The sequence below is a fragment of the Columba livia genome, chromosome 18 (assembly GCF_036013475.1).
Source record: "Columba livia isolate bColLiv1 breed racing homer chromosome 18, bColLiv1.pat.W.v2, whole genome shotgun sequence".
Lineage (NCBI taxonomy): Eukaryota > Metazoa > Chordata > Aves > Columbiformes > Columbidae > Columba > Columba livia.
The window spans coordinates 3,133,110-3,146,032 of record NC_088619.1 but is presented as its reverse complement, the minus strand read 5'-3'; the positions used below and the strand labels follow the sequence as shown (position 1 = coordinate 3,146,032).

The 12,923-nt window shown below is 58.9% G+C and overlaps 2 protein-coding genes and 1 long non-coding RNA gene across 5 annotated transcripts in view; all 3 read right to left on the bottom strand.

The window, feature by feature from the left end:
- Nucleotides 1-47: 47 nt before the first annotated feature.
- Nucleotides 48-12,923, bottom strand: part of LOC135575728 (large ribosomal subunit protein mL38-like) — a 29,132-nt gene continuing 16,256 nt past the window's right edge. Inside the window, exons 1-3 of one of the 3 annotated variants that reach the window (XM_065034494.1) lie at nucleotides 1,154-1,540; nucleotides 617-753; nucleotides 48-281 (exon numbers count right to left, since the gene is read on the bottom strand). In XM_065034494.1, coding sequence (XP_064890566.1) covers nucleotides 145-281; nucleotides 617-753; nucleotides 1,154-1,491 — 612 coding nt within the window. In that variant the 5' untranslated portion in view covers nucleotides 1,492-1,540 and the 3' untranslated portion in view covers nucleotides 48-144. Of the gene's footprint in view, nucleotides 282-616; nucleotides 754-780; nucleotides 915-1,153; nucleotides 1,703-12,923 lie in introns of those variants that run through there. The other 2 variants (XR_010466990.1, XM_065034495.1) reach the window with 2 other exon arrangements.
- On the bottom strand, nucleotides 3,607-4,204 carry LOC135575731 (uncharacterized). Its single transcript, XR_010466991.1, has 2 exons — nucleotides 4,094-4,204; nucleotides 3,607-3,809 (listed from the first exon to the last, which is right to left on the bottom strand). It is a non-coding gene; the product is annotated as an uncharacterized LOC135575731 (long non-coding RNA).
- Nucleotides 4,620-8,028, bottom strand: LOC135575726 (glutamine-rich protein 2-like). Its single transcript, XM_065034492.1, has 8 exons — nucleotides 7,409-8,028; nucleotides 6,702-7,289; nucleotides 6,347-6,538; nucleotides 5,967-6,098; nucleotides 5,704-5,781; nucleotides 5,286-5,426; nucleotides 5,011-5,132; nucleotides 4,620-4,695 (listed from the first exon to the last, which is right to left on the bottom strand). Exons 2-8 carry the CDS (start codon nucleotides 7,158-7,160, stop codon nucleotides 4,626-4,628), a joined length of 1,194 nt encoding a protein of 397 aa, XP_064890564.1. The 5' UTR covers nucleotides 7,161-7,289; nucleotides 7,409-8,028; the 3' UTR covers nucleotides 4,620-4,625.

The window sequence follows — 12,923 nt, the reverse complement described above, 5'->3', positions numbered from 1 at the left end:
TCCTGGGGCAGTATAGAAGGGAAAGGCTCAATGAAAGGAGCACTGAATACTTGATCTGGGTTCATTTAATGATTTTTCCAAGGAAGGATAAGCCCAGCCCTTCCAGCCAGCGCAGAGCTGAGCACCTCGAGGGGAGGCCCAGCCCTAGTAAATGCCGTAGGTGGGCTCCTTGCTGTCTCGGTACCTGTCCAGGTACCTCAGGGGCTGGTGGCGTGGGAACTTCACCTGGGGAGGATGGTAAACAGGCGGCCGCACAAATTCAAACACGGGCTCTCTCATATCTGTAAAGGGGTGACAGAGAGCGATAGTGAGACGGTGCAGATCCAAACCCCAGGGCCCCCCCACACCCACCAGGGCTGGTGGAGCACGCCGTGGTGAAGGGTCTCAGTGTTATTTGAAAATGCTCCTTCCAAATGGGCTTTTAAGAGGTTGTTTCCTCAGACTGCTGTTAGTTTGGGGCAGGACGGCTCCATAAGCGCCCAGGCTGTGCTGTAACAGCTCCCAGACCAGTGCCGGGACCAGCAGGAGCCCACGGGCACAGCTCGTTCACCGGCCCTGTGCCTCCCCCCAGGGCTGCGTCACGGCTCCCCCAGCCCCCGCACGGGCCATTTCTCACTGAGGAGCTGATGGAAGACCCAGGAAACGCAGCTGTCCCACTGGCACTGGAAAAACGCCAGACATGCCGGGGTCATGGCATCCTCGTGCTTTCTGTACAAGTCAAACGTGCTAAAGGTTCTCATCTTGAGGCTGTGGCTGGAAACAAGACACAAGCACAAGAGCTGAGGTGATTCTCTTTTCTTGCAGCACTTTAGCAGGCAACTACTTCCCCACAGCACCCCAGAGGCTATAAAACAGAGGTGGAAAAGGAAGGCACGTCAAAACTTCTCCCAGCTTCTCCAGCTCTCTGCACGTTTCTGCTCCAGGCAGGAAAAAAACCACTTTCTTAACAGCCTGGTTTAAAGCAACAGGACAGCACAGTGCTTGCAGGGCTGGGATTGTGGCTTCAGGCAACACACAAACTCAGAGCAGCCCTGAACAACCATGCAGACTAAAAGGAACTTGCTCTCCTCCAGCAGTAATGACCATGTCATCAGAACATGCAAGAACAGCCTGGCCAAGAGAGCATGAACAGCCCAGCAAAAGCCTCAATTACCAGGGCGTGGGCCGAACATCCTCACTGAAATCAACGCGGCGGTCTTGCTTGAAGAGCAGGAAGATGAAGCGATGGTAGCCAGTGCCCATGGCGGGGAAGGGGGGCAGGTAATGGCAGATCTCCTTACCCGACTGGATGTCGTTGCCTGGGATGTTCGTCCTGAACACACACAAGTTTACTTCACTATATATCCATTCATTCCCCCCGGTTAGGGCCAGCACATTCCCCCAGGATTGCACATCACTCTGGGCTACATTGTGACATAACCTACACCCTGTCTGACAAGCAAACAGACAGTAGAGGCTGTTTTTACCGGAAGAAAAATCACACTCAGCCATTTTGAAAGCCAAACAGCAGCAACACCTGAACTCGCTCTGAGCCCTGAGTCCTGTGCCGAGATCCTGCTGCTGCCTCTGGGAGAAGCGTCAGGAACACCCATGGCCATTGCTTTGGCTGAGGGCTCTTCCTACGACGCTGGAGCCGAAGCGCACCCAGGAAGGCCGGGCTGCAGCAGCGGGTGCTGCCGGGCTCTGCTCCATCCTCGGTACCTGGAAGGCCGTCTCCCACCAGCCACCCACTCCCCTCTCCTGGCTTTTTGCCCTCTCCAAGCCCCTCAAAAACCAGGCTCCAGCTCAGCCTTAAACACACCCGGAATCACAGAACTATTCTGGTTGGAAAAGACCCTCGAGATCATTGAGTCCAACCATAAACCTCACACTACCAAGCCCACCACTACCCCATGTCAAACCCCTCCAGGGATGGTGACTCCAGCACTGCCCTGGGCAGCCTGTTCCAATGCCCCACAGCCCTTTGGGGAAGAAATTGTTCCCCAGATCCAACCTCAGCCTCCCTTGGCGCAACTTGAGGCTGTTTCCTCTGCTCCTGGCGCTTGTTCCTGGGGAGCAGAGCCCGACCCCCCCTGGCTCCAAGCTCCTTTCAGGCAGTTCAGAGATCAGAAGGTCTCCCCTCAGCTCCTGTTCTCCAGCTGAACCCCCCAGGTCCCTCAGCCGCTCCATCACACTTGTGCTCCAGCCCCTCACCAGCTCTCTTGCTCTTCTCTGCACACTCTCCAGTAGCTCAAGGCTTCAACCGAAGTCTCCAAATGCACAAATCGCTGAGATGAACAGCACCTCCCGCGATGCTGCAGGACGGAGCAGCCGCCGCGGCACCAACCGCTGCTCCAGCTCATCCCCCTTCCCTTCCCTTCCCTTCCCTTCCCTTCCCTTCCCTTCCCTTCCCTTCCCTTCCCTTCCCTTCCCTTCCCTTCCCTTCCCTTCCCTTCCCTTCCCTTCCCTTCCCTTCCCTTCCCTTCCCTTCCCTTCCCTTCCCTTCCCTTCCCTTCCCTTCCCTTCCCTTCCCTTCCCTTCCCTTCCCTTCCCTTCCCTTCCCTTCCCTTCTTCTCTCGCTGTTGCTGGGAAATGGAGTCCCTGGTGGGCCCGGGATCGGACTCCAGCCCCGGCGGCTCCGCTGCCCCCCGTCCAACCCCTGCTCACGCAGGGTCACAGAGCAGATCACACAGCTGGGTCCAGGGGCTTTGAATGTCTCAGAGGAGGAGACTCCACACCCGCTCTGGGCAGCCTGGGCCAGGCTCTGGCACCTCCCAGCAAACAAGTTTCTGCTCCTGTTCAGATGGAGCCTCCTGTGTTTCAGTCTGTGCCCGTTGCCCCTCACCCTGGCGTTGGGCACCACTGAACAGAGTCTGGTCCATCCTCTGACACCCACCCTGAGATACTGATCCCATTGATCACATCCCTCTCAGCTTCTCTTCTCCAGCTCAACAGCCCCAGCTCTCTCAGCCTTTCCTCATCAGAAAGATGCTTCTTTCAGCATCCTTGTAGCCCACCGCTGGACTCTCCCCAGTAATTCCTTGTCCTTCTTAAAGTGGGGTGCCAGAACTGGACACACAACTCAGATGGAGCCTCACGAGTGCACAGCAGAAGGGGAGGATTCACCTCCCTCAACCTGCTGGTCACACTCCTGCTCCTCATCCTCACGCACTCCAGGTACCATCGACCTTCTTGGCCACAGGAGACATTGCTGGCTCGTGGTCAACCTGTTGTCATCCTGAGCTCCTGTGACAGCTCGGCCTTGCCCGGCCTTGCAGCTCGGCACCTGCTGCTGCTCCTCCGGTTACCAACAGGCAGCCCGGCTTCTTGCACAGCCCCCTGGTTCCCCCCTCACCCCGTCCCCCCAGTTAGTGCCAGGGGGTGCTTCTGAAGCCCATGGGCACCTCAGCCCCACCCGGGGTGCGGGATGGGCCTTTGCTGGCTCTGCCCTGGTGCCCACTGGTTTGCTACCTGTGATCCCTCTGGGGGGACCCTGGATAGCACTGGATCCACCTCTGGGCACCCCCAAAGAGCCTTTTTAGCATTTAGTTTTCTCCTGAAAAAGCAAACACAGCGGGGCTTTCTGCCATCCTGCCCCAGGGACCCACACTCAGACCACACCGGCGCTTGGTTGCCCATCGCCATTTATTGCAGCTGCTGCCTGCTCAGCGCCCGGGGCGGTGGGACCGGGGCCGGGACCCCCGTCCTGCCCGGCTGTCAGGGCGCTGATTTAATGCGGTGTGGCAGCAGCTTCGGTGCCTGGGTGAGGCGTCCGGGAGATGAGGCTGGTTGGCACTTCAGCACGGCTAACAGCAGCGGGGAGGCGGTGCCTGGGGGCGAGGGGCAGGGTCAGCCACAGACACCCACCAACAGGGTCCTGCCCCCACCCTGAAGCACACAGGCTGTTGTCCCACACTGCCCAGCACCACCCCACATGTCGCCCCAGCTCCCTCCATCTCCATCATGAGGACTGGCTGCCCCAGCAGCCAGTGCTGCCCCCACAGCCCAGCCCAGACCCCAGACCCCCGTCCAACCCTGCCCAGCTGTGGGCACAGACCCGTCCCCCCAGACAGCGGGGTGTCCTCTGCCCCCCGGTGCCCTGACAGGGCCATACTTGGCTGGCTGCTCGAGGTTGTGGTGTCTGGCATCCCCCTTTGCCTTGAGGGCAGCCCAGGGCTCTCCGTTACAGACGGCTGCTTGTTCGGTTGGTTCCCATCAGTGCCGTCCTGGCCTGACAGATGCATCGCGTCCTTCTGGGAAGGGGAGAGCGTGTGACCCAAACACGGGGCCCCATTCCATGTCCCCCAGCAACCCTCCCCCAGCCAGCTCTCCCCGGGGAAACTGAGGCACAGATCCCCCCGCAGGCTCAGCATCCCCCTCCCCACCTCTGCCATCCCTACCTTGTTGGGGCGGCGGGCACTGGGTTGGGATGGCCGTGGGGTGCTGGGCGGTTGGGGCTGGAAGCGCGGGGGCCTGACAGTGTGTGGGCCCCCACAGCTCCGCGGAACAGTGGGGTATCTGCACTCGCCCGTCCGCTCCCTGTGGGACAGGACATGGGGGTGCTCAGTGCCCGGCAGGTGGCACCCCATGTGTCACTCGACGCCAGGGAGGGGTTGGGGGCTGCTCCCTGTTCGGGGGGCAGTTACTCACGGTCCAGACGCCAGCATGTTGAGGGGCCGGTCACAGGACAGGCAATGGAAACCAGGCAGCAGCTGCCTGGAGGGGGGAGAAAAGGGCTGGGGAGCTCCTGGGGGGCACAGCCCCACCTGCACACCAGCCACAAAAAGCCTCTGCACCCACCCCCCAAGACTGGTTCAGGAGGGCTCCTCCCACACGTGCCCCCTCATTGTGCCGCCTCTATCGCTGCGAAGCTGCAGCTGGCAGGAGCACAAGGCACAGCCACTTGCTCAGCATCCCCAGGGGCGCTGCCCACATGGCTCCCACGCCAGGTACCACACCGGCACGAGCCGGGACAGCCAGCAGGAACAGGGCCAGCACTGCCAAAGCCACCACTGTCCCCATCGCACTCACTTCCTAATCCCAGCGGCACTGTCACGCTCTGGCTTCAGCGCCTTCTCCTGGAGCTGCCCGCTGAGGCTCTTCCACCGCTCCTCCTGCTGCTGCTGGAATGCCCCCAGCTCCCGGCGGTCCAGCTGTGGACGGGTGACACCCTCAGCCATCTACCCCAGGATGGGACATGGCGGTCCCCGGGGGCACAGCCGGGAGGGGGGACCCTCGCAAGGATCCTGCCTTAGGCTGCCAGGCCCCCAGGGTGCCAGTGCTGTGTGGAGGGGACGAGCCCTCACCTTGCAGTCCATCTGCCTCTGGAGCTCTTGCTGGAACCGGTGCAAGAACTTCTCCTGGACCGTCACCTCCTCCATCACCTTGTTCAGCTGCTCCACGCACGCCTCAAACTGGCTGCGACTGACTTTGTCTTTGTCTGCTTTCTAGCAATGGGGAAAGACAGGAGAGTGGTTGCAGACAGGATGGAGTGACAACAGGAGTGGGAGACTTGGCCCTGTTCACCCCATCACCCCTGTGGGGTTGGTCCCGCCAGCCGAAGGGACTTGCAGTGACAGAGGGACCTGGCTTGGGACCTGCAGCCGGGCTGGAAATCCTCCCCCTACCTGGCTGGTTCTGCCAGCCGGCACCCAAGGGACAAGGGGTGTTTGTCACTCTGCCCAAAACACCCTTGGCTGGCAGCAGGGCCCCTCGAGCCCGTACCTCATCGATTCCCAGCACCAGCAGCTCCTCCTTGTCTGCTTTCTGCTTCTTGATTCTCTCCAGGGCCTGGGACAGAGCCTTCCAAGGCAGACAGCAGCCCGTGAGCTGCCCCCCGGCCAGCCGAGCACCCCCTGCCTCCCCACCCCATCAGAAGCCTCCAGGAAAGGCACTGGGAAGCTGTGCAGGGCTGCGAGCAGGGTGGCAGGGGGACAGACCCCTTGGGGTCCCAGCCTGGGCTCTGCTTGGGGCTTTCAGCCACCCACCTTGATGTCATTCTGCTCCTGCTGGCGATCCTGCTGGAGGTTTGCAAGGGCCGAGCTGAACTTCTCATAGTCCTTTTGGAGCTGCATGATGCTGGCCTGGAGGCACTTGATCTGCTCGTCGTGCTGCAGGGACTAAGAGGACAAGGCGGTGCTGAGCAAGGGGGTGGCTGCCCCGCAGGGACAGACCCAGGGTATTTTGGCTGATGGCCACGGGCTCTCAGTGCAAGCAGGACATTTGCTCCAAGGCTTTAATTCCCTTCCATTCTTCTGACTCCGACAAGCCAATTAGGGGGGCAGCGAGGGGCTCCCCTACGTTACAGCCAAGCAGAAATGCCTGGGGGGTCCTGGCAGCTCAAGCCCCCTACACCGCATCTCCTTACCTGTCTCCTCCACTTTGGATAATTTTCCACCTTGCCGCCCGCCTTCTGGGCCAGGGACTCCACCTGCTCCTCGAGCTTCTTGCAGCGCTGGAGGAGCTTCCCCAGCAGCACCCTGGTGTCCGGGCTGCAGAAGTGGCACCCTGCGTGCTCGTGTCCCCCGCTCTGCACCGTCACCCTCGGCTCGTCCGGCTGCTGGCAGGGGAGGAGGAATCAGCTCTGAGCCGGGCTGGATGCCGCCCACAAGCCCAGGTGCCGTGGAGGCTCCATGGCCCCATCCAGCCAGGGGACGTGGCCGGGACCCCGCCAGGACCCTCCCTAGCCAGCGGGGGCTGGGAGCGCTGCCCCCGGGCCTCACCTCTGCCTGCAGCTGCTGCGCTGTCTCCCTCACCAAGTTATTCACGTACTCAGCCGCAAACTGCTCCAGCTCGGCCTGGGTCGGCTCCTGCTGCTTCCCCAGCTCCTTGCGCTCTGCCTTGACCTTCTGTCCCTTGGGCCTGGCCAGCGAGACGGGGGCAGGGGCAGGCTTAGCCTTCGTGGGGGTGTCCCTCGGACCCCAAACTGGGATGCTCCCAGACCCCAGGCTCCCTCGCAGCCCTGCGGGGTAGGAAACCCTCTCCCATCCTTTTACCGCGGCTGTCGGGTCATCTGGCCGCTGCCGTCTGCTTTTCTGCCGGCTCCAGCCCCCCTCATCTTTCTGGGAGCATCCTCCACCTTGCTGATCTGGGAACGGCAGTGGGGGCGGTGAGGGCACAGCCCCCTGTGTCATTCCGGCACGGGGACCCTTCGGCTGCCCCCTCCCTGCCCAAACTGGCATCCCCGCAGCCCCTCGGGGACTGCTGCCGGCTCACCTTCTCCTCCTCCCCGTGGAGGGCCCTGGCCATGTCTTGTAGGAAGGACATCTGGCACTTGAGGTCGGCCAGGATGCTGGTGATGCTCTGCCGACCTAGAGGGACATGGTGCAAGGGGATGTGCTGTTGGTGAGGGGGTCTCTGAGCATGACGAGCCCCTGACCCAGGGTGTCCCCACACCAAAAAACCCCCGCCAGCACCCCCGTGCTCTCACCTCCCTTTGGGAAAAGCTGGCGCACGTTCTCAAGATCTGCACGTTCTGCTTTTGTAGATTTAAGCTGTTCCACCTCCTCCTTCAGACCAGCGTAGACGTTGCCGAGCTGCCCAACCTGTGAGAGAACCTCCCGCATCTCCGACTCGTAGCTGGAGGTGCTGGTGGAGCCCCAGGGCTTGGCCAGCTCTTGGGCATCGCCTGGGATGGTGGCTTGGGATCTGGAGGACGCAGGCTGCACCCCAGGGGTGGTGGTGTGGGTCCCAGGGGATCCTGGCTGCATCCCCGAGGTGCTGGCCTGGGTGTCAGGGGCCCCTGGCTGTGTCCCCAGGCGGGTGGTGGCCTGGGTGCCCCGTGATCCTGGCTGCATCCCCGGGGTGGTGGCGCCGGCACCAATAGACCTCGTGTGATCAGAGGGAGCGCCTGACAACTTCACAGGGGTCGCTGGTTCCCCCTGTGTCCCTGCTTGCATCCCCAGGGAGCCAGACCCTGCAGTCCCCTTGCCGGTCTCCATCCCAGGCTGTGTCCCACGTCCCTTCGGCCCCAGTGCTGAGCTCCTCCTGGACTGGCTGTCCATGGCCACCTGGGTGGGCTCGGAGGGGGCAGACTGGCCCCCACCGCCCTCCTGGGAAGAAGAGGCAAAGGGCAGCAGGTTTACTGGCAGCTGGGCAGCCGTGAGGACACACCCCAGAACCCCCCGCCATGTCCCCAGTCCCTGTCCCCAAATCATCATCTCACGGGGCCAAACTCATGTTGAACATGAGAGCCCAAATGCAAAGGGATCATGGAGTCAGCCCGGCCATGGAGCTGGGGGGATGGGACCCCAGGGATGGGACCCCCAGCATCACTGCCCAGCACCCCACCCCACAGGCTGTGCCCCGAGGCAGGAGGGCTGGTGTCCCCGAGGGAGCGGGGGACGCAGCCGCCTCCTGTCCCTGCACAGCCCGGCAACGTCCTGGGGCTTCCCCTGGATCTGGGTGAGGAGAGGGACACCCGTTCAGATGTGGGAGCGGGATTTAAAGAGTATCCCCAAATGAACTGGGGCAGGAGACAGAGGGACGCTGGGCAGGGCTGTGCCTGGGGGCCGCGGCCGAATTGCACGGGCAGAGCTTTATCTCCCCTCCTTCCCCTCCCATGGATCTGTTTTGAGGGCTCTCTAGTTCAAAAGTGCCTTAGCAACTCCTGGGACACCCTTCCCACTCTTCCCTCCTGCTGCCCTTCACGCTGGTGACACCGATGGCCGTGGGGCACGGGCACAGTGTGACAGGGCAGCAGGAGCGGGGAGGGACGAGGGCCCAGCTCCCTCCCGGGGCACCAGGCGATGCTCACCAGGCCAAGTGTCTCCTGGATCTCCTGGATGTCCTCGGCCAGGCCGGAATGCGCCTCCTGCAGGGCATGCATGTCCTCTGCCAGGCCGACATGCGCCTCCTTCATCTCCTGGATGTCCTGTGCCATTCCAGAATGTGCCTCCTGCATCACCTCCTTCATCTCCCGCATGTCCTCTGCCATGCCAGAGTGCGCCTTCTGCATGGCCCGCATGTCCTCTGCCAGGCCGCACTGCACCTCCTGCTGACCCTGCTGCCCGATGATCATGGCTTTCAGCAGCTTGTGGAGCGCCACGAAATCCACAACCCCAACTTGGGGTGTCCCGATGGCAGCGTCCAGCATTTCCAACAGACTGCGTGTGGCCATCGCTGCTGTTCTGCGTGAAAACACTGAACCCAAAGTAGGGAGACAGGAGCTTTTCTGTCCGGAGGTGATCTTGGAGGGATGGACAGCCAGCAGCCTTTCTCCTGCTCCTTCTTCCCACAGAAAGCGATCAGTCACCAAAACAGATCCAAGTTCCGAAAGCAATCCGAGTGATGAAAGCGATCCAGTCACCAAAGCGATCCAAGTGCCGAAAGTGACCAAACCACCCAAAAGCGGTTCAACCACCAAAAGCGATTCCACCACCAAAAGTGATGCAACCACCAAATGTGATCCCAACACCAAAAGTGATGCAACCACCAAATGTGATCTCAACACCAAAAGTGATGCAACCACCAAATGTGATCCCACCACCAAAAGTGGTCCAACTGCCAAAATGAGTCCACCACCACAGTGATCCCACCACGGCAAGTGATCCCACCACGGCCAGTGACCAAATGGGCGAGGGGCACAGGTGACAGGGGACAATATAGTGTCTCTGTTGCCCGGCAACAGCCGCCCCAGGAGCCAGCGGGCGCCGCCCTGGTCCTTTGTGATGAAGTTATCCACGGGATGGGAGATGCTGAGGCTCCCTCCTGCCTTTCCCACTTTAACACCTACATTGTAGCTGGTGACACCTCGTATTTCGTTGCAGGTCACTGCAGCCCGTGCCCAGATTCAAAATACAACCAGCCAAGTCATGGGGAATGAAATCTCACTTTACTGAATTAAATACCCTCAGTTTTAATGGCAGAGAGAATGGCTTTATCCGTGTTGTGTACTAAATCAAACTCTTCTGATGTTTAACCCTTTCCTTTCCCCACGGCACAGTTGGCCTCGGAGGCGATTCCCCTTGGTGGCAGATGTGCAGTGACTGGCTCCCGTGTGCACCAGCACCTGGTGCGGGATGCAGCCAGATCTCCAGTGATGGGGAGGTTGCCAGGCTGGGACTCCAAAAAACCATCCATGGCCAATCTGACGGCCCCGCAGATGTGCACCCCCAGCAACACGCCGGCCACGCCGCGTGGCTCTGGCCACCTTCTCCAAGCTGCGAATCCCCGAGAGCCGACAGAGCAGCAACAGCCCCATCGTTCCATGGCCTGTGCCCCCGGGAGCTTCAGCCCCTTCTGGGCCTCCTCGCCCTACAACCCCCAGCCCGCCTGGCTGCCCCCTCCTCACCCACCGCCCACGGCCTCCACCGCCCCCTGCCCCCCAGAAAGCCACGGCCACCATGGACGGCCAGAGACCAGACTGGGTTGGCGGACGTGGGGGGGTCAGCGGGGGTCCCAGGACAGGGCGTTGGGAGCGGGGGCTCCCCTGAGAATCGCACTGGAAGAATTTTCTAGGTATTATTTCTAGGGTGGGGGGAGCACACACTGCTGGGGAGGGCACTGGCCCTTGAGAGCCGCTAGATGGTCTTTTCTACCCTCACTTTTTAAAAATATGTATCTAATGTATATAAATATCCTAGTGCCAAAAGTGATCAGTCACCAAAAGAGATCCGAATGACCAAAGTGATTCCATCACCACAGTGATCCCACCACGGCCAGTGACCAAATGGGCAAGGGCCACAAGTGACTGGGGACAATATCTGTAAAGGGGTGACACAGAGTGTCAGCGAGACAGTGCAGATCTGAACCCCAGGGCCCCCCCACACACCCACCGGGGCTGGTCGAGCACGCCCTGGTGAAGGTTCTCAGTGTTATTTGAAAATGCTCCTTCAAAATGGGCTTTTAAGAGGTTGTTTCCTCAGACTGCTGTTAGTTTGGGGCAGGACGGCTCCATAAGCGCCCAGGCTGTGCTGTAACAGCTCCCAGACCAGTGCCGGGACCAGCAGGAGCCCACGGGCACAGCTCGTTCACCGGCCCTGTGCCTCCCCCCAGGGCTGCGTCACGGCTCCCCCAGCCCCCCGCACGGGCCATTTCTCACTGAGGAGCTGATGGGAGACCCAGGAAACGCAGCTGTCCCACTGGCACTGGAAAAACGCCAGCCCTGCCGGGGTCATGCCATCCTCGTGCTTTCTGTACAAGTCAAACGAGCTCAAGGTTCGCAGCTTGAGCCTGTGGCTGGAAACAAGACACAAGCACAAGAGCTGAGGTGATTCTCTTTTCTTGCAGCACTCTGGCAGGCAACTACTTCCCCACAGCACCCCAGAGTCTGTAAAACGAAGGCACATCAAAACTGGGTGCTGGGCTTTCTCCTGGGAAGCTCAGTACACGCTGCATCTCACCCAATTTAGCAAACTTGCAGTGCATTGCATACAGCCTTCTTTGGTTTCTGTGGCTGTTCTTTTATCTGGAATGTCACTTCACCTTGTTTGAATGTTATTATTGCTTGCAATTGTTTTCCTAAGTCTCGTCTCCGTAACGGTTTTGGAGACCTGGACATAGATAAGAACTTAGGAATTGCATTTTGTTTTCCAGTTTCTATTGGATTGGCTGATGAAGAAAGCTTTGTCTCCTTGGCCAGTAGCTCCCACCACAGGTACAAAATCTTCATCTAATGGTATCAATTCCTGATTCAAAACTGAATCAAGAGTTCCAGTCTCAACTAAAATCTAAAATCTCAGCTTCTTTCCCCTGCTTACCTCTTCTTTCTCCAGAGTTTCACCAGCTCGGAAGCTGAAGGCACATCATCTTCAATTCCACGCCCTGTGGGGACACGCAGTCTTCTATCTCACCCTCCCCTCTCATCAGGCGAGTTTTCTGTCTTATTCTACATGCTGAACAACATGGTTTCAGCTTCTCCTGAGCTTTATTCTGCTCCCTTTTTAACGTGAACACAGCTGGATCCTGGGGTGGCAAGTTAATACCACATTCTGCCTGCCACTCTGGGTGTTTTCGCAAAGTGAAAACATATCAGCGTCCATCACTTGACTGCACTTGCCTTCTCTCTTCAAGAAGAACGTTAACGCCGCATCACTCAGAGTTTCATTCAGGGGCCACTTTTCCTCATCATCTAATTTATACAATGGTGACTGATTATAATATGTCAGCAAGGTTTCTCTATTGACATTATCACCAGGTGGTTCCCCAATCTCTTTCCTGTGAGCTACCATAAGGTTAGTATGAAGTGAGTTATAACGGATGAGTTTCTTACTATTAATTACTAGTCAAATATAAGCTAAGCTCTGCTTCTAAACAAGGTGTTCCTTCATCTTGCGGTCTCTTTGTCAGGCAGAAGGATTTAAAACTTGAAAAATATCCCCTCGTTTTGCAGCTGGTTAGAAAGCATTTAGCACGTCATGGGTTAATGATGGGTACGTCTTTGTAACTTTACCAGAGTCCACATTAATTTAGCGGCTTCTCTTCATCCAGAGAAGGGAGGACGGTCGGGACGCGGGCAGAGGTGAAGTGTTGCAGGGCGCTTTCCTCGGGATCTCCATAAATAACCACATAACAGCAAAGAAACAGTCTGGACGTGGGGCCTCTCAGCAGGAGGAGCGTGAGACGAAAGAGACTTGGGCTTGTAAACCCCCCCAGTCTGTGCACCCGCTCTTCACGCATCTTTCACGAGCCTGTTGGTCCAGTGGTAATTTTGGGTCTGGGGCCTTCGTTGTTTCTTCTTGGATTCTCTTCCTCTGTCTTCCAGGCAGTTTTTTCTCTGTCCTTATCTCGATATGTCGAAGCATAGAATACAACTAAAGGAATTTAAGTGAGTACATTTATTCTGCAACAGTCCTTCCTTTCTTTTTATTAAGCATCCTCGCTAATGTGTCCAAACGAACTCCTGAAGTCCTTGAGGCCTCTAACGCGTACCCACAGTCTCACATCCGATGTTGTTACAAGTCACGACAGAAGCAGAGCTGACAGAATGGACACTGGGGCAGAGC

Excerpts from the sequence above, each read along its gene's own strand:
- LOC135575726 (XM_065034492.1), bottom strand. The coding sequence starts at position 7,160 with ATGCCAGTTTGGGCAGGGAGGGGGCAGCCGAAGGGTCCCCGTGCCGGA. Across the intron at positions 5,782-5,966 it reads AGGAGCAGAATGACATCAAG|GCTCTGTCCCAGGCCCTGGA; the intron begins GTGGGTGGCTGA and ends CTGCCTTGGAAG. Across the intron at positions 4,696-5,010 it reads AGTGCCGCTGGGATTAGGAA|GCAGCTGCTGCCTGGTTTCC; the intron begins GTGAGTGCGATG and ends TCCCCCCTCCAG.